This window comes from Salvelinus namaycush, chromosome 2 (assembly GCF_016432855.1).
Source record: "Salvelinus namaycush isolate Seneca chromosome 2, SaNama_1.0, whole genome shotgun sequence".
NCBI lineage: Eukaryota > Metazoa > Chordata > Actinopteri > Salmoniformes > Salmonidae > Salvelinus > Salvelinus namaycush.
The window spans coordinates 65569983-65590099 of record NC_052308.1 but is presented as its reverse complement, the minus strand read 5'-3'; the positions used below and the strand labels follow the sequence as shown (position 1 = coordinate 65590099).

General features: G+C 42.7%; 2 protein-coding genes across 4 annotated transcripts; both read left to right on the top strand.

Annotated features, from left to right (window-relative positions):
* The first annotated feature begins 883 nt into the window (after positions 1 to 883).
* On the top strand, positions 884 to 4591 carry LOC120066276 (UPF0669 protein C6orf120 homolog). Its single transcript, XM_039017551.1, has 2 exons — positions 884 to 988; positions 1878 to 4591. Exon 2 carries the CDS (start codon positions 1942 to 1944, stop codon positions 2491 to 2493), a length of 552 nt encoding a protein of 183 aa, XP_038873479.1. The 5' UTR covers positions 884 to 988; positions 1878 to 1941; the 3' UTR covers positions 2494 to 4591.
* Positions 4592 to 5394: 803 nt separating this feature from the next.
* Positions 5395 to 20059, top strand: LOC120066264 (WAS/WASL-interacting protein family member 2-like). Of its 3 annotated transcripts, XM_039017528.1 has the most exons (8): positions 5395 to 5814; positions 7413 to 7546; positions 8021 to 8153; positions 9656 to 9778; positions 11474 to 12268; positions 16475 to 16711; positions 17254 to 17364; positions 17713 to 20059. In XM_039017528.1, exons 2-8 carry the CDS (start codon positions 7484 to 7486, stop codon positions 17754 to 17756), a joined length of 1506 nt encoding a protein of 501 aa, XP_038873456.1. In that variant the 5' UTR covers positions 5395 to 5814; positions 7413 to 7483; the 3' UTR covers positions 17757 to 20059. The 3 variants fall into 3 exon arrangements, with proteins under 3 accessions (XP_038873456.1, XP_038873467.1, XP_038873447.1); XM_039017539.1 differs by lacking the exon at positions 17254 to 17364; XM_039017519.1 differs by having other exon boundaries at positions 17254 to 20059.
* The last annotated feature ends 58 nt before the right edge of the window (positions 20060 to 20117 follow it).

The window sequence follows — 20117 nt, the reverse complement described above, 5'->3', positions numbered from 1 at the left end:
CACTTCATGCATTGATCAAAACATTGTAATGTGTAAGCATTTTCTACAAAGAAATAATGCTGACATCATTCGACCAATGTGTAGTAACTTTTTTTTGTATCTCTTTAGTCAAACACTAAAATGGTGTTTGGGGTTCAGAGCTCCTCTAGCAACTACATTACTGCTGTGTGAAGCTTATATAACAGTTTAACTTTAGTCTGTCCCCTCGCCCCGACCCGGGCGCAAACCAGGGACCCTCTGCACACAACAACAGTCACCCACGAAGCATTGTTACCCATCGCTCCACAAAAGCCGTGGCCCTTGCAGAGCAAGGGGAACCACTACTTCAAGGTCTCAGAGCAAGTGACGTCACCGATTGAAAGGCTATTAGCGCGCACCACCGCTAACTAGCTAGCCATTTCACATCCGTTACACTCACCCCCTTTCGACCTCCTCCTTTTCCGCAGCAACCAGTGATCTGGGTCAACAGCATCAATGTAACAGTATAACTTTAGTCCGTCCCCTCGCCCCGACCCGGGCGCGAACCAGGGTCCCTCTGCACACGTCAACAAGTGACGTCACCGATTGAAAGGCTATTAGCGCGCACCACCGCTAACTACCTAGCCATTTCACATCCGTTACACTTACAAACTTTACAAAAGTTTACAAAAATGACCGAGGGGTGTGGGTATGAACTTTACAATAAATAGATCAGGTTACTGTAAATAACTTATAGAGAACTGGTTAGGATCACATTGTCTATTTATATAGAAGTTCCCATATCAAATGTACATTTTTAGGATGACGTGATTAATATATGCCCAGTGTTACTTGGTTGTTTGTGTTCAATTATGAATGTGCTACTTTCCCTGCACCGTAGGCGGCGCCAGTGGATGTTTAGGTGTGAGATACCCCGGAAAACGGAAGAAGTGAACTTTACACTGACTGGCTCGTTAGTTACTGGCAAAACAATAACCATTACTAAATCTGTGCTCGGAACAATGTACTGGTGAGTAGCTAATTGTCTTGTTCCACAAACCTGCTAAATATTGTGATAACAGTAATTGTTGCTTCTCGTCGCCCCGGAAATTTGTTTGTGCTAGACAACTAATTTAACGTTAGTTAGCTATGTAACGTTAATTTAGCGTAGCCAGTTAGCAAGCTAGCCAGTTTGCTAGGATGAAGAACGCTGGCAGCAGTAGCTTGCTCCTTGTAAGGCTGATGAAATGTAGCTATGTTCATATCAAGTAAAATCTATTTGCTTATGTATTGTTAAATATATACATTTTGCATATAGTTAACTAGCCACCAGAACAATACTCACTTGACGTTTCGCTATCTAGCTAAAGTTTTTCCACATCATGGCCACGCGCTGTCAAACGTTGCAAAGCAAACAATTGCTTTAGGACTATATTCTGCGTTAGCGCATAACTGAGTCTAGCGTTATAATCTATTTTGTTAATGGGATTAGCCAGTCTGTGGCTGCTCTAATAACAAAATCACAGGCCAGCGACTTGGACGTGAGCATTAGCCAGCAGTCAATGCAAGGCAGACAGACAGGGTGTGCGTAACGTCTTTACAGATGGCTATTCAAGAAGTAACTGCTAAACATGTGTAGTATAATACAAGGTTGCAGAGGTCACACATTGCTAATCTTTAGAAGAAGCTAGCTTGCTACTGTATTTATAGAGCAGAGATAGTGCATGGCTTGTAGCCAATACAGTGCTCTACAGACAGGAGGTGTCAGTTTTCTAAACATCCCTTAAAAGTCAATTGGCAGTCTGACACTATGTTCTGGCTGAAGACCATATTTCCCCCTTGAGGATTTGCCCTGTACAAGCTTTATCATGCTTATACTGTACTGTAGGTAATGCATTTGTTTCTGTGTTGCCCTTCAGGTTATCAACAGATGGTAGAAGGTGGGTGTTGTCCAGTTGGTGACTCTGACCATCCATCTCCACTATGGTGCTGTGCAGCAGCCTGCTGGCTGTGGCGTTCTTCCTGTCTCAGGCTGGGGGGTTCCTGCACTCTTTGGAAGAGGATGCCCTTCCTACGGAGTGGGTCCTGCTCCACGTGGTGCAGGGCCACATCGGGGCGGGGAACTACAGCTACCTGCGGCTCAACCACGATGGCAAGATCATCCTGCACATGCGCAGCCTCAAGGGGGATGCAGACCTGTACGTCTCAGACAAAACTCTGCGGCCCAGCTTCGACACCTACAAGCTGCAGTCTGCCACCTGCGGCCAGGACGTGGTCATAGTGCCTGGAGACTTTGTGAGGCCCGTGGGGATTGGCATTTACGGGCACCCATCGCACCAGGAGAGTGAGTTTGAGATGAGGGTGTTTTATGATCAGACTTCCCTCCAGGACCCGTTTGATAAAAGGTTGTACCCCTCTGAGGAGGACGGGGGGAAGCAGAGATATGCTCCAGAGGATGACTTTGAGGAAGAGGAGTCCATCTTCTGGACTATTTTAATCGGGATTCTGAAGATTATACTTGAAATTTTGTTCTAAGAAATGTGTGCTGCTGCTCTCTGCCATGTACATTTAGAATGAGGATACTTGTGGTGTAGTTGAGCTGAGTGCATGTGTTAATCTCTGGGCCCGGTTTCCCAAAAACATTTTAAGGCTAAATTCATCTTAGAACCATAGGATGCTTTTGGGAAACCTGGGCCTGGCATTGGTGATCTGAAATTAACCTGAGGGGAAGAAGCGGAAAAATCTAAGGGAATATATTTTTTTATTTCGTAATTCAATTGATTATCTTTTGATTAATGACGAAGGCAATGCCTCAATACGTTGCTTGTGAAAAAATTATTGACTCAAACCACTAGTATTTGCATATCTATATCAATTTTGCCATCTGATTTAAATGACTGGGTTATGTTCTGTATCTATGGACGCAAGCCAGACACAAATCTTAGGTTGCTACCCAGGCAGGCTGGTCATTAATTCTATCGGTTGCCAGAGACACGACCCAGTCGTTCACTCTTTTTGTTCTGTATCTGTGGACGCAACCCAGTCGTTCATTCGAAATGTTCTATTGCCATGCTGGCTGGCAACATTCTTACCTTGCTTGCTAGCTAGCCAACTATGGTTAACTTAGTCAGGTCAAACAGCGCAACCAGAATAACAGCAAAGTAACTGCGTTTGTTTAAGCTGTTTTCCAGAGACATTTCTCATCAGGACACTGTTCAGAGGAGTTAGCTAACACAATCCCTTCAAAACTGAAGTTGGAAAGACTACGAACTAGCTGCATTTCGTTTTACCGATCCTATTGACATTTCTTTGTGTATATCCATAAAAATGATGCCAGTTGATTCATGATTTCGACTGGCTAAGAAAAGCTGCCTGCCTATCCTGTCCCAACTCCCAACACGTTCATTACTATGGGACAGCTGGAGATCGAATTTCAATTTTGAAACAATGTTGCAAATGTCAGAGATGGACAGCAAGGTTTATACAAATCTCCGCTGTTGAAAATCAACTGCTAGTTGAAAAGAAATGGGAGATAGGTATTTAAACGTCATAGCTTTAGCCGGTGGTAATTTTTGGAATAGACACCGGCTGGAATGCGTCCCAAAACACCAGGCAGAGAGAGCGTTCACTAAGTGTCGTTGAGGCACGTCGATACTGATAGGATCGGGAATAAAGACAACGCTGCTCTCTGATCAGCTTTCTCCATTCAAATCTTACCTTAACATTCTAATTATTCCACGATACTGACAATGGATCAGCTCACAGAAAGATATCACATATGGCTAAAATATTAGGCAAATCAAGATTTGGCACATCATGAAATGTATATTAAGACAAATTACAGACAGTATCATACAAGTAGCAAAATGGAACTCAATTGATTGAACATGAAATGTATTTCAATATGATTTGAAATGGGCCTATATCCTACTTACTGTAGGCTATTTACATTTTAATGCAGTCATCTCGGTTTTAATTTGAAGCGTGTTTTTATACCTCGCTTGTTTGTATCAATTGCAAAGATGTTGGCATCTTTGTATTTGTAATGAACTCCGTTCTGAAGTTATCAGCAGTCCGAGGCAAATAAACTGTGATTTTATGTTTAGTGGAGATCTGTGTATCAAGTGACGCCGGAGGGAAAAAAGCATCTATCGATGCACTTAGCTGTGCTACGAGTGGTCTGAGCCAGGCATTCGATTACAAGCGTTTAAGTCCAACAATGGTTTTTGGAAACAGCTCAGAGATTTAACGATGCGCCTACAAAGGTTCTAATGATGAACTTCGCCTTAAGATGTTTTTGTGAAACTGGGCCCTGTTCAATAGGTTCCAAATGGGAACAAATTACTTGAAGTGGAGGCGGCAGGCACTGCCTGAAACTTTTCAATAGGAATGATCTTTTGCGTTACCATTTGAAAACGTTTGCTCCCATGTGTGCCTATGAATAAGACTCAGGTCTAAATTGGTGTCCTGGGTCTGAATTATGCAACAACTAAATATCAGTACACCAGAGAGCAGAGATGTTCAACAGTGCCTTTTGATCTGTCATGTCTTGGCTGAATGGCAATGCAACATCTCATGCAAATGGAGTCATTTTATAAGATTTTCAAATAAAGAGGTTTATCTTTGCAAAATACCTAGTGTCAGATTGTCTGTCTGGGATATCACAATAATTTTGTAAAATGAATTCAGATTCACTAAGTGCAATGATTATCACAGTTTGTTCACTTGACTGTACAAGTATCAGACTCAGTGAAATGCATATAGGTTTCTCTTACAAGCAATATTTGTATATTTTTCTTAACATTTTACATGCATGAACACACAGCTGTCATAAGGCAAAAGCAAGAAGAGGACCCTGCTCCACACACGAGGGTGTCCTCAAAGTTTTTCAACTAATTATAGATCGTTTCTCGTGAGTGTCCTACAGGTTTCATTCCATGGAGGTCGCTGTTTTCCCAGTTGATAAACTTCTTTTTATTTTCATCTTTTTAACATCTTTTTTCTTTTTTTATGAACACGAATACAAAAACAAATATACAAACAAGAGTACATAAAGCCTAACAGACGGGCATTGCATATCGAATACATTTTCAATTTGTCAAAGTTTTATGGTGGGTATTGCTTTTTTGTTTTTATATTTACTGATTTCAAAATATAATTTAAATAATGTGAAGAGGGGTTTGTTTTTTGCCCACTTCATTTTATGGATAAAGGATCTTCCATGAAAAATAAACAAATTAACAATGAAAGTTAAATCAGGATCCATATAATTTGGATCAAAATATAACAGAGTCTCTAAGATTAACATTATTAGTCGTTTCTTTTAAAATAAAATCTAACTCTTCTGACGTAAGAACAGTCCCAAAATAAATGGTCAGTTGATAAACTCGTCGGCAGTGATCCTGTTACCTGCCTCCATTTTGTGTTGGACGGCCCATTTCCGGGTTTCTGAGAAACAGTTGTGAAGGGAGAATCTCGCTTTGCTTGCTGGTCAAGACGAGAGCAGAATAAAAAGTACATGAAAATAGGATATAAACTGGAGATACGCGTACCTCGAATTAGCTTTTGCACATAAATAGAACTTGTTTACAGCCATAGTTAAAACGCCAGCTAAATTCCACTTGACAGCTGTCGCGAGTAAACAGCTAGCAAGCTTACTTTGGGTATCGGATTTAGTTGATTTCGCTAGTAAACTAATTTAGCTGCTAGTGTCCCGCAGTTTTTATTAGATTTTCTAAGCAAGTAACCAAGAGAGCCGCCTACTGCCTGGGATTGTGTTAACTAGCAAACTTGCCACAACTGCAGTTTCCATTCATGTTGTTATTGAAGACGAGACTCACAATCCTTCGAGACGGGGTAAGTCACTGCCAATCCACCCAGCTAACGTTCGTTAAATCAACATGTTATCCAGATAATGACTAGTTAACACACTTTATAGACATGTTACTTATATTGCTACATTAATTTAAACAATAATGCCCAGTTATGTAGTTCAACTTTTAGGCCAAGAGGAAGGAATTGCATTTTTCTTCTAACTTGCATGTTTTTGGGCTCGCTCACCTGTCACCTCTTGTAGATTGACGGAGTGTGCATAGACATTGGCTAGCGACTCGAGACCACTTATGATTTGGAATGTTCCCTTGTCAAATCTGTGCTTACAGTTCAGTAACAAACTCAGTCACATTTTCTGCATATCATAAAGTGAAATTCAAGTGACACTTCTGACTCAGGCCTGCTCGTTTTAGAGTTGCTAGTTTGTTTTATATGACGTTAGGCCCAAAATACTTAATGACATCATGCACTTTTTTCTCTCATTTATTTCCCCGTCCACAAAAGCATAGAACTAACTCAATTGGTCACATATTAGGTTGGAGAAGGACACCTCCCCTACCTTGTAAGAATGTCATAAAACTTTAGACATAGGATTAACATTGTAGTCCATTGGCAATTCTCCAAGTAGGCGCATGTACAGGTGGTAACTGCCAAAATAATGAAAACACTACAGTAAATCAGGAATGCAAAGTATATTGAAAGCAAGTGCTTCCACACAGGTGTGGTTCCTGTGTTAAGCAATTAACATCCCATAATGCTTGGGGTCATGTACAAAAATGCTGGGCAGGCCATTATTTTGGCTACCATGGCTATGCCCCCATAGGATGACAATGCCCCGTGTGGAAGCATGAGTGGTCACTGAATGGTTTTATGAGCCTGAACCCATATGCCATGGCTGCCTCAGTCACCAGAGCTCAACATAATTTAACATTTATGGGAGATTCTAGAGACATTTTGATTGGTGTAAATGGTTGGTGCCGGTAGGGCAAAAACAATAACATCAAATCTTGTCAATGGATGAGTCATGAAGTGGTGGGCTGTGCTGTCCACTCTCGGTTTTGCTCACTCGAGGTAGCAACTTACAACGGCTGCTGCGTTTCCGTTCCTTATCGCCTCACTGGCAAGCTCACCCGATGACATTCCATTTGTTTCTCTCTTCTGTGAAAACCTTTTCAAACACTCTTGACAGGTAGCTTGTGGAATGGAGTTTAGGGGTGAGCGAAGGAGGGTGGGGTTTGCTGCGCGGCCTAGCTCAACGTGCTGTATGTCTGTATTCACAATGAGCTCCGCCCAGCCAGCGAACTGGTTTGGGGCGCTCTACTGAGCTGAATCATTCTAGAGTGACTATATGCATGTAGAATTTGAGGATAGCTGTTTTTAGTGTGGGCCACGCCACCATTGTAGTCAACAACTACAAATAGAGGTGAATTGTAATGGTCCTTGAACAGATGTCCCAATGATATCTTGACTTGCCTAAATTCAATACAGTCTACCAATGTCAATCATGACACTGCAAGGATGTACAATTTTACTCTAACCCCAATTCGGTTCAGGAGTGTTCATTTTTGACCCTGTTGTGTGCATTTAATTGAGCCGAGACTCCCCTCTGTCTTGTTTTGCAGGAGTTTGAGGGTGTACCCAGAGCTGAGACGGTGAACAAACCTCCTCCCCAAGGTGCCCACAGAGGGACAGGATGCCCGTCCCTCCTCCTCCCCCTCCTCCTCCAGGACCCCCACCTCCCCCCACCTTCAACCAGGTCAGTCCAGCTCCTAAACCGATGTTCAAAACATGACAAAACTCAGAAGTCCTCTGAAGGGTTTCTAGAGATTCATAATTACATGATAAAATAACTGAAGTCATTCATTATTTGCTGTTGTATTGTTAAGGATGATACGACACCTTCTGATGTTAGATACTATGCCTAATATATTATTATGCCCACATTTCCCATAGTATGATTTCTAGGGTTGATATGCCTTGTTTATAAAGGCTGCAATTGAATTATGCAGTTTTTACCTTTTAAACAAATCCAAACACAAACCAAGAAGGTGTAAGCTGGCCAAACACACACCCACACAGGCACCATGTGGATTACTATCGACTTGCACCATAATGCTGCATTGCCATCTACTTTATCTGTTGCTATAACGACAGTACGTTATGCAGTTCATGTTATCATTTGCATGGTCAACCTAACTAACATGGTGGTTTGCTCATATCCTCTCCTCAGGCGAACACTAGAGCACCTAAGTTGAATCGGGATGCGGCGAAGGGGAGAGGAGCGTTGCTCTCTGACATCTCCAAAGGAGCCAGGCTGAAGAAGGTTGGAGTGGTCAATGACCGAAGTGCACCTATTATAGAGAGTAAGTAGCATAGTTTCTATCTCCTATATGTTCACTAACTTTTGCACACTCCTCATTTCCCGCTGACACACACTCACACACAGACTATATGTACGTTTATACATGCATACATAGGGTACCAGTCAAAAGTTTGGACACACCTACTCATTCCAGGGTTTTTCTTTATTTGTACTATTTTCTACATTGTATAATAATAGGGAAGACATCAGCACTATGAAATAACACATATGGAATCATGTAGTAACCAAAAAAGTGTTAAACAAATCAAAATATATTTGATTCTTCAAAGTAGCCACCGTTTGCCTTGATGACAGCTTTGCACTCTTGGCATGCATTCCAATTAACAGGTGTGCCTTGTTAAAAGTTTATTTGTGGAATTTCTTTCCTACTTAATGCGTTTGAGCCAATGAGTTGTGTTGTGACAAGGTAGGGATGGTATACAGAAGAGTGCCCTAATTGGTAAAAGACCAAGTCCATATTATGGAAAAATCAACTCAAATAAGCAAAGAGAAATGACAGTCCATCATTACTTTAAAAAATGAAAGTCAGTCAATCCGGAAAATGTCAAGAACTTTGAAAGTTCTTCAAGTGCAGTCGCAAAAATCATCGAGCGCTATGATGAAACTGGCTCTCATGAGGACCGCCACAGGAATGGAAGATCCGGAGTTACCTCTGCTGAAGAGGATAAGTCCATTAGAGTTAACAGCCTCAGAAATTGTAGCACAAATAAATGCTTCACGAAGTTCAAGTAACAGACACATCTCAACATCAACTGTTCAGAGGACACTGTGAATCAGGCCTTCATGGTCGAATTGCTGGAAAGAAAACACTACTAAAGGACACCAGTAAGAAGAAGAGACTAGCTTGGGCCAAGATACACAAGCAATGAACATTAGGCCGGTGGGAATGTTTCCTTTGGTCTGAGTCCAAATTTGAGATTTTTAGTTCCAACCGCTGTGTCTTCGTGAGATGCATAGTAGGTGAACGGATGATCTCCCCATGTGTTTGTCTCACCATGAAGCATGAAGGAGGAGGTGTGAGGGTGTTTTGCTTTGCTGGTGGTCAGTGATTTATTTAGAATTCAAGGCACACTTATCCAGCATGGCTACCACAGCATTCTCCAGCAATGAGTTGGACCGCAGAGTGAAGGAAAAGCAGCCAACACGTGCTCAGCATATGTTGGAACTCCTTCAAGACTGTTGGAAAAGCATTCCATGTGAAGCTGGTTGAGTGAATGCCAAATATATACTTTAAAAAAAAATATATATATAATAGTTTTTTTGGTTACTACATGATTTCATAGTTTTGATGTCTTCACTATTATTCTACAATGTACAAAATAGTAAAAAATAAAGAAAAACCCTTGAATGAGTAGTGGTCCAAACTTTTGACTGGTACTATACATGCAAAATTCCTTGCCACAAATAGCTTTCAACAATGTCAATGCAAGCATTATCAACACAACAGTGTAACAAGGACATTTGTACCTCTGCTTTCCCCAGAACCAAAGGAAAGTGGTGGTGGCTGTGGTAGAGGAGGAGGAGGGAGCAGTGGTGGGTCAGGGGGAGGCTCTGGGGGGCTTTTCGCTGGGGGCATGCCAAAACTACGATCAGTTGGAGCTGGAGGTAAGCAGAATTCCCTTCATATGATTAGAATGTAAATGGGGCCCTATAAACTCAGCTTTATTTTTTGCCTGGTTCTGTTTTAGTTTTATCTTAAATTTGTTTTTCTAGGCCTCCCGAGTGGCGCAGTGGTCTAAGGCACTGCATCACAGTTGCTAGCTGTGCCACTAGAGATCCTGGTTCGAGTCCAGGCTCTGTCGCAACCGGCCACGACCGGGAGACCCACAGTTACAAGACTGTAACTACCTGTAACTGCGTCGTCCGCGTTCGGGGAGGGTTTGGCTGGCAGGGATGTCCTTGTCCCATCACGCTCTAGCGACTCCTGTGGCGGGCCAGGCGCAATGCACTCTGACACGGTCACCAGGTGCTTCTTCCGGGTTGGCTTCCGGGTTAAGCGGGCATTGTGTGAAGATGCGGCTTGGGTCGTGTTTCAGGGGATGCGTGGCTCTCAACCTTCGCGAGTCCGTACGGGAGTTTCAGCGATCAGACAAGACTGTAACTACCAATTGGCTACCACAAAATAGGGGAGAAAAAGCAGTAATTTTTTATTTATTTTTTCCCCCAGGTTTGTTTTCCCACGTTTTTTCAAGTTTTCACGCTCAATCACACTTTAAATGTGCACAATACAGAAATTGCTCCACCATTTCCTGGTTGCTAAAATTCTAATAGTCAAATCAAATTTTATTTGTCACATGCGCGGAATACAACAACCTTACATGCTTACATACGAGCCCTTAACCAACAATGCTGTTAAATAAATAGTTAAGAAAATATTTACTAATTTATCGCCTAATTTCAAGCAAGTATAGTATAGAGAATCATTGTACCATCTCAAACGCTGCGAAATCTTTTCCATAACCAAAAATATGGTATTTTCAACTGTTTGAAGCTGGTGTGAAAGACGTAAAAATCAAAACTTAAGAACAGGAAGCATAGAAATAGCACACACAGAACAGATTTACCACTTAAACTTGCTTTCAATAAGAATGACATGTGTAACTCACATTTCTATGTGAATTTGGTCAAGTTGCCCCCAAAAAGTTACATATTGCAGCTTTAATAGAGAAAAAAAACAAGTTGGATGTTCTAAGTCCACAGCAATGCTTATTTAGATTTTTGGGTGTAGTTTAATGCAAGTTGGCACCAGCAAGAGACTGTTGTTCAGCAACGTTTCTGTAGCGCTTGTAATTGCAGAGTTTGCAAAACAAATGGGCGCTGGATTGATGCAAATAATCATATCATTCTGCCAGGTAGGCATAGGCTACATTTTAGTTAACGTTTAATTGGGAAGGTTTTTGGGAAAGCCTTTCCATCTCTACCAGAAGAAGGTTACACAAAGTGTAGACATACGCGCGCCCACTGCGCACACACAGACGGGCATTCCTGTGCCATTTTAGAAAGTTGGGAATCACTGATGCATTTTTTTTTTCAGGTCTTATGATTAACTTGGGCAAATTAATGAATAAGTTCAACACACTTTTTTGAATATTGTTGAATTCCATTTTGTCTGGATTCCGTCCACGTTCTCCACAACATGGATTTTATAGGGCCCTATATAAATACGCTACTATAAATATACTGCAGAAACAGACTGGCACCCAGGCTATTAGATGTTCTACATTTGCTATGAAGCTTGATGTGAATGGGTGTATTTATGCATAGTGTTCTAAAATGTGTGTTTCTATGCCTTCCTTCCAGACGCCTCAGTGGGCAGATCCGCCCTGCGTCCCCCAGGCTCCAGACCTGCAGCCCCCCGGCCCACCCCAGGCCGCTCTACCTCCCCCTCCCCAGGAGACAAACCCTCCCCAAGTGACAAACCTTCACCCCCGGAGCCCCAGCGCTCCCACCGCCCCTCTCTCCCCGACATCTCCCGCCCCCCAACCAGTGCCAGCTCCTCCCACTCCTCCACTGGGGGCATGAAGCACAGTACTTCAGGCTCAGCTCCGCCCCCTCCTTCAGGCATGAAACACAGCACATCAGCCCCACCCACTCCACCTTCTTCGACAGGGGCCATGAAGCCCAGCACATCCGCCCCAGCTCCTCCCCCGCCATTTAACCGAGGTGGTTACCGCAGCAATGCCCCGTCAACCCCGCAACAAAAGGCCCCAGTAGGCATCAGCAACAGCCGGGAGAAGCCCCTCCCCCCGCCGCCCCAAAGAGGCCCGGCTCTGCCCAGCTCTGGCCCTCCTCCTTCATCAAGACTGCCTCCTTCCTCCACGCGGCCGCCCACTGGGGGGTCCTCGGCGCCCCCTCCGCCCCCACCTTACAGGCACTCCTCTGGGGGCACCTCCAATGGCCCCATGGGGGACCATGGTGGAGATGGGGCTCCGAAACTCCCCCAGAGGCACAACTCTCTGCACCAGAAGAACACCTCAGGCGGCAGCTACGGCGGACGCAATCATGCACCTCCTCCACCCCCCTCGCCATCTCCAGGACCTCCAGGCGTTGGCAGACCACCCCCACCTGCCAGGGAGCCCCCCAGCAAGAGATCAGGTACTAGAACAAACCTCAATGTTTATATTGGGGAGCCGTTGGTCTTATCAAGGGACTACTGTCACAGTTTAATGACCTTTTCCAGATCAATCCTTTCTTCCACACACAATTTCATGGTCTGAAAGGAAAGGAAAGGATGGGTAGTAGCCATAGTCTTAGACATCTCAACATTGTTTATGTCCCATTATGGTGTCCGAGCATTGGACAGTGCCACGGAGTCAATTTTCTTCTACTACTACTACTACGAGTTGGCAAACGAACTGAAAGGGGGCATACTGTTTGTTACCTGTAGTGTGTTGTTGGAACAGGTATGAAGCCAAGGTTGCTGATTTTACTGCCACCTGCAGTTATAGAATGTTTGCTCACAAGTATCAAGTGCATTCTGAAAGTATTCAGACCACTTGACTTTTTCCACATTTTATTCTAAAATTGATTAAATTGTTTTGTTCTTTAGAAATGTTTGCAAATTCATGAAAATGTTAAATATCAAATGTACGTAAGTATTCATACCCTTTACTCTGTACTTTGTTGAAGCACCTTTGGCAGCCTTGAGTCTTCTTGGGTATGATGCACCTGTATTTGGGGAGTTTCTCCCATTCTTCTCTGCAGATCCTCTCAAGCTATTTTTAGGTCTCCAGAGATGTTCGATCGGGTTCAAGTCTGGGCTCTGGCTGGGCTACTCTAGGACATTCAAAGACTTGTCCCGAAGCCACTCCTGCATTGTCTTGGCTGTGTGCTTAGAGTAGTTGTCCTGTCTGAGGTCCTGAGTGCTCTGGAGCAGGTTCTCATCAAGGACCTCTCTGTACTTTGCTCCTTTCATCTTTCCCTCTATCCTGACTAGTTTCCCAGTCCCTGCCGCAGAAAACATCCCCACAGCATGATGCTGCCACCACCATGCTTCACTGTGGGATGGTGCCAGGTTTCTTCCAGATGTGATGCTTGGCATTCAGGCTAAAAAGTTCAATCTTGGTTTCATCAGACCATAGAATCTTGTTTCTCATGGTCTGAGAGTCTTTAGGTGCCTTTTGGCAAACTCCACGGGCTGTCATGTGCCTTTTACTGAGGAGTGGCTTCAGTCTAGCCAGTCTACTATAAAGGCCTGATTGGTGGAGTGCTGCAGAGATGGTTGTCCTTCTGGAAAATTCTCCCATCTCCACAGAGGAACTCTAGAGCTCTGTCAGTGACCATCGGGTTCTTGGTCACTTCCCTGACCAAGGCCCTTCTTCCCCGGTTGCTCAGTTTGGCCGGGTGGCCAGCTCTAGGAAGAGTCTTGGTGGTTCCAAAGTTCTTCCATTTAAGAATGATGGAGGCCACTGTGTTCTTGGGGACCTTCAATACTGCAGATGTTTTTTGGTACCCTTCCCCAGATCTGTGCCTCGACACAATCCTGTCTCTGAGCTCTACTAACAATTCTTTCGACCTCATGGCTTGGTTTTTGCCCTGACATGCACTTTCAACTGTGGGATCTTATATAGACAGGTGTGTGTGCCTTTCCAAATCATGAGCAATCAATTGAATTTACCATAGGTGGACTCCAATCAAGTTGTAGAAACATCTCAAGGATGATCAATGGAAAACGGATGCACCTGAGCTCAATTTCAAGTCTAATAGCAAAGGGTCTGAATACATATGTAAATAAGGTATTTCTGTTTTTTGTTTTTTATAAATTTGCAAACATTTCAAAAAATATGTCCTTATGGGGTATTGTGTGTAGATGGTAATTTAATTAATTTTAGAACGAGGCTGTAATGTAACAGTGAAAAAAGTCAAGGGGTCTGAATACTTTTGGGATGTACTGTAATTTATTGGCTGATCCCTCCTGATGACCTGGATGGAATCATGTGATCCTTACTTAACCATAGAAAGTCCTCAATGGCACGGCCCATGCTAAATTGGGCTTTTGGGCACTAGAGGCCTCTATCTATCTCTATGGTAAATAGGTCTGACCCTGTTTGGTCGATAGGCTGATGGTCGACCAAGATTATTTTTTTTTGTCTAGCAGTGGCAAATATGTATTTTAAAAAATCATGTCTAATTCATGCCTGTCTGAGTGGACTAATCCATTACGGAGGCTGCGGGAATGGCACACCAGTAGTACATTTACCCTTAATTCCCATTTCTAATCTGCAATGTTTGGTTACGGTAATTTCTGTTAATGCAGTCATTACATTTTTATTACGGTCTTACTGTTCTCATTAGGAGTGGACACATTGTTTGCAGAGCGCACAACCTAGGCTACACTTGTGAAGTTTTGGTTTATTTCATTCCATTTACGAGTTGTCAATGTGTTCATTGTCTTTTGTTTGGAGTGCTATTGTCAATCTTGAGTAAGGACACGCACCTGATTTATACATATAGAAGTAGGACTACTCTACCTGGCCTGCGTGCAAATGTAGGCCTATAAATATGCCTATTTGGGGATCTGATAACATTTCTGATTTTCTTAACTCGCAATCACTGTGGAGCTTCTCAGAGTATTTTTTTTTCTTTGCCTCAAACAGCAAGTTAACCAAAGTCTGTTTTACATCCATTGAGAAATACAATAATTCCTCAACGTAGCTTATTTGAACAATCTTTCCAGCTTTCTCACTTTCGATTACCACGCAGCATGAAAGGGGGGAAAAAGTAATGTTCATATCTGGTGGAAACATCATAAAATAGGCCTAAGGATGACTTTTTAGCCCTTGCGCAAATGGCCTACAGCTGTGTCTGTCTGTCTGGAGCTCACTGATGTGAGAAACTCTGAGCGCCCAGAATATGTTAAACACTGTTGCAAGTTTGCTAGTTAATGGAAAAGGTTGCCGACCACTGGTGTAGCCTATTACCAGCAGCAGCGGGCAGAGGAGGGTCGGGAGTAGGTTTTTGTTCTTCTGATTAGGCTGTATAGATCTCTGGCTCCCTCCCTCTTTTAGCAATTTGTGTATTTTAATTGAAGCATCAGACAAGCTCAGTAGCCTACATATAGTTTATTTAGAAAAATAGAAAAAAACACCTTTTAAATTTTTTGCCAATCGATTGTTCGAAAGAACAGACGACTCTCGGTCAACCAATATTTTTTTGTTGGGGGGGGAGCAGCTCTAATGGCAATATAACAATTGCTCCACCTTTTCAGAGGACCTAGGGGTTGATTTGGAATTGAACATTTTGAATACGCAGCCGCAAATTGTCATTAGACAGCTGAGGCCTTCGCCATGAGACCTCCTGGTTTCTCTGCATTCCACAAGTTGTCTGGAATATTCGGGCATTCCTTGCGCTCTCATTCTTTCTCTCTTTGCCAGCCTACAGTATCTAGTCTTTCTTGCAACTTGGCCAGTCCTGATTACTTGGGCATGGTATTTTATTTAAGGACATACAGTGTGTTTGGAAAGTATTCAGACCCCCTTAATTTTTCCACGTTTTGTTACGTCACAGCCTTCTAAAATGGATGAAATAATTTTTGCCCTCATCTATCTACACACATTACCCCATAATGTCAAAGCAAAACAGGTTTTTAGACATTTTTGCAAATGTATTAAAAATAAGAAACGATACCTTATTTACTTAAGTATTTTGACCCTTTGCTATGAAACTCATCCTTTTTCCATTGATCATCCTTGATGTTTCTACAACTTGATTGGAGTCCACCTGTGGAAAATTCAATTGATTGGACATGATTTGGAAAAGCACACACCTGTCTATATAAGGTCCTGCAGTTGACAGTGTATATCAGAGTAAAAACCAAGCCATGAGGTCGAAGGAATTGTCCGTAGAGCTCCGAGACCGGATTGTGTTGACGAATAGATCTGTGGAAGGGTACCAACACATTTCTGCAGCATTGAAGGTCCCCAAGAACACAGTGCCCTCCATCATTCTTAAATGGAATAAGTTTGGAACCACCAACACTCTTCCCGAGAGCTGGCCGCCCGGCCAAACTGAGCAATCCAGGCAGAAGGGCCTTGGTCAGGGAGGTGACCAAGAGCAACAATTTAATCAATTAGAATAATTAGAATAAGGCAATAGGGTAACAAATGTGGAAAAATCAAAGGGTCCGAATACTTTCAGAATGAGCTATACCACTTTTTCAGTTTACTGTAGAGTACAGTACATACATTTGTCAAAGTTACAGGTCGGAAGGGATATGTTTACGCCTTAACTGCTGCTATGTGATTATTTTAATCAGTCATCATCATGGTCTTACTATTGTGTGTTTGTTTGCTACCAATGCAGCCCCTTCTGCACCCAATCCTGGGTCACGAAACGGGGGTGGTGGGCAAGCCCCTCTTCCCCCGCCCCCCTACCGGATCCACAGTGCTGTCACTCCCAACACCACCTCCTCGGAGCCACCCCACCACACCCGGGGGCCCAGGCCCCCTCCACCCCCTTCATCTTCCTCCCGCACCGGACCCCCGCCGCCTCCCCCGCCAATCCGCAACGGACTCTCCTCATCCTCCAAGTCCCATATAGGTGAGTCAGGACAGGCTAATGTCCTCCATGTCCTGATCCTCAGTGCCCCCTGTACATTCTGGTTTTCATGGAAGTCCAGTTTTTGAGCAACTGTCACTGCGTTTGATTAATATGATGTGATTGACGGCTTTTCATCGCTTTTTAGAATCTATCTTGTGTTGAGTATTAGCCTCCACAGCCCTGAACACAGTGTATTTGGAACACTATTGCCATGTTAGCTCTCAAACCAACAGACATGTTGGAGACACTAGTAGCCTAGTTGTTGTTGGTAGTAGATTGTCAGGTATTATAGCTCCATATTCAAATGCCAGCTCAGTCATTTGAATGTCCCCTGGTTGTTCCTCTTGCGTTGTGACCAACCCAGAGCGTTCATAGAGTTCATAGATTGCACAGTCAGATTAAAGTTTCCAGGAGAACTGACCGTTGTGCATGGCTTTGTTAATGGAAATTACTAGAGCAAGCTCGAGAAGTCAAAAATACACTAGTTTAGTGTTATCTTGATTTACAGTGTTGTGTTGACCTTTACCTTTCTGAACCCTCAGAGGATTTTGAGTCCAAGTTTGACTTCCACCCAGTGGAGGACTTCCCACCCCCTGAGGAATATAGGAATTTCACCAAGATCTACCCCAGCAAAAGCAATAAGCCTGGACCAGGTACAGGCTTAGGCTTAATTCATTCTCCACACCACTGCCTGCATACATACTGTACACAACATCCAATATATGGCCTCTGCACTACTGTCACAATGTTATTACCATATGGAATGTCAGCTGGGATTGAGTTAAAGTGAATATGGGCTCTTTCAAAGTTCTTTCCGTGATTCCTCGGATTCTGTCGACTTGCCTCCTTTGCAATCGTATTGGAGAAGGTCCATGATCCCTCCCCTTCTCCAATTTGTTTTGAGAATGATGCGAGGAATTGAGTCAATATTCATAGACAAAAAAGAGCCACAGAGGTAAGAACTGACCTGATGTAACCTTTGCTTCCTCTACTTCCTGTAGGCATGATCCGAGGAGTACCTCCAGCGCCACCGGTGGCAAGGTGAACTATGGAATTCAGGAACAAAATTACTTTAATTAATAACTCAGTCTAATCAGAGGACGTTCAGGGGAGTGGCATGACACTCGAAACACATACAGGTCTAAACATAGACACTTTATAAGACCAGCCGGAAACAAGTCCTCAACCCCAAACATTATAGAAAATTCAATAGTCTTGTTCGACGCTACGTTTTTACAAAACCCTACACTACCAGTCGCTCTCTTTTGCACAAACACTTCAGACACTTCTGTTTCAGCATGATAGAACAAAACCACTCTGAACTGAGGTGCTGAAGAACAGACCTGTTTGACTGTTGTGGCCACAAGCCAATCTTTCTGCAAGATGGGGGGGCGTTGCATTGATTATACTTTATAGCAGCAGGACCAACTAAGAATTCTGCATTTCATCTTTTGAAATGTGTGCATAATCCACGATAATAATGATGTTGATGATTTCCTGCGATTTATGAATGATGTTTTTAAAATGTTCTATGGTTAACTGCAGTAACTGTGCCGTCAGTGGGAAAATATAGGACACACACCAACGTTGCCAACAATGCGTTGTATCAATAGTACGTGTTTTTTTTTTTTTTTTATGCCGTGCTTCCAGTGCCCTGAGGAGAAGGTGTGTGTGTGGAATAGAATTCTCTCCCTTGATGTGCCAATAGTTGGGTGAAGTAGAATGAGGGGCCTCTCACACTTAGAAAAGCTGTCGTTTGCGTCACACAGATATGGCTTCGTTTTTTGGTATCTCGTTTTTCATTACTTTGAGGAATGAAACGGGGACAGGAGAAATGACTTAAATGCTTGTCATGCTATGAGAGATTGAGTCTTGCTGATAGTGAGTAACAGTCTTTACATTGTGTGAGGGGCATTCCCAATTAGATATGTTTAATTCTTCCTCATGGCATTGCTCTGTGGCAGCATAACCGCTTAACCGTGGCACCTGTGAATGCCATGTTTTTACACTAGAGAACAGAAAGTGCTGCTCAGATCGGTTGCATTCTAGGTTTATCTGAAACAAAAACACTACGAAATGCTTCAGGGATCTGCCGCTCCTCTTTAATTAGCGTTAGCTGCCAAAGCTCCTTTACTTTATTGATCAAGGAAGGCGTTTGAGAGTACTGTATGAAATTCTACTTTCACTTTGTTCAATGCTGTTCCTGTTTCTTGCCACAAGGGGGTGATCATGGTTAAATTATTACCCTCGTTCCTTTCTTTGGACCAAGGGTAGCTTTGCAGGGCTGTCAGTCATTCAACCCTGTCTTTCAGGAGTTCCTTCAAGGAACAATTTTTTTTTTAATACATTCTTTTTTAAACTAAAATATTTGATTTTACTGCTGGTGGCCCTTTTGGAATAGACCTTATCATGGCCACAGGGAAACCATAGTGCTTGAGTTTTTAATGCATTCCTATGCAAGGAACGGTTTTGTATGTATTCTCACTTCTCGTTGGTAGCAACTAACCAAAAAGGAAACACCTAAGTGCCAGAAGAATGTGTAGGGCGAAGTTGCTCCTAGAAGCTGATTTGGGGTCAGTTTTCCATATTCCCTACTAATGGTTAAGGTTAGGATTGGGGAAGGGAATCTTATCCTAGATCTGTACCTAGGTGAAACATCACCTGGAGCACCAGGGAACTATTTAGGCAGAGTAGGCCCCAGAAATGTAATCATGGTGGATTATATAATTTTTATGACTTATGAGCTCCTAAATGTGTGATACCTATACTGTCATTGCATTGTGATTTCTGTTACGATTCCACTACAGTGAAAGAAAACTACATGAGAATAGATTCCTTTTCTCTTCTCCATTCTTGTTATGTAGTCCTCAGGCTAGTTGTTGCCTTACATATCTATTGTCATACTTATTGGTACCAGTGCATTTGTAAAAAAAATAATATTTATATATAATAATTTTTAATTATACTCACTTTTTGTATTAAATATGCAATAAATAATGTCTATTTACATAAAGTATGAGGAATTTGGAAATTGTAGTTATTGATATTTTAATGTTTGTAAAAAGCTTGTTATATAGGGAGGAATTTGATGAAAAAGTTTATCAACAGGCCAGTTGTGAGCTTTGTCCGACAGCCAGAGAGACGGGTCTCTTTGCAGCACTTCTCTGTATGCCTGACTGTGTGTGTAACTTATGTAATTGATGGATATGTTCAGTCTCACATAGGTGACTCATTGACTGTGATTCTCATGTTCTCACCCTGTTCATTCCTACCATGGTCATTTCACTTGTTAATCAACCATGTTTTATCATTTGAAATAAATATATGCTTTTGGGGGGAAAAGGGGTACATGATTGTTCTGGTGTCCATTGTATTTGACCCTTTATCACCATGTCTATCATCCATC

Excerpts from the sequence above, each read along its gene's own strand:
- LOC120066276 (XM_039017551.1), top strand. The coding sequence starts at position 1,942 with ATGGTGCTGTGCAGCAGCCTGCTGGCTGTGGCGTTCTTCCTGTCTCAG.
- LOC120066264 (XM_039017519.1), top strand. The coding sequence starts at position 7,484 with ATGCCCGTCCCTCCTCCTCCCCCTCCTCCTCCAGGACCCCCACCTCCC. Across the intron at positions 9,779-11,473 it reads ACGATCAGTTGGAGCTGGAG|ACGCCTCAGTGGGCAGATCC; the intron begins GTAAGCAGAATT and ends CCTTCCTTCCAG. Across the intron at positions 12,269-16,474 it reads GCCCCCCAGCAAGAGATCAG|CCCCTTCTGCACCCAATCCT; the intron begins GTACTAGAACAA and ends CTACCAATGCAG.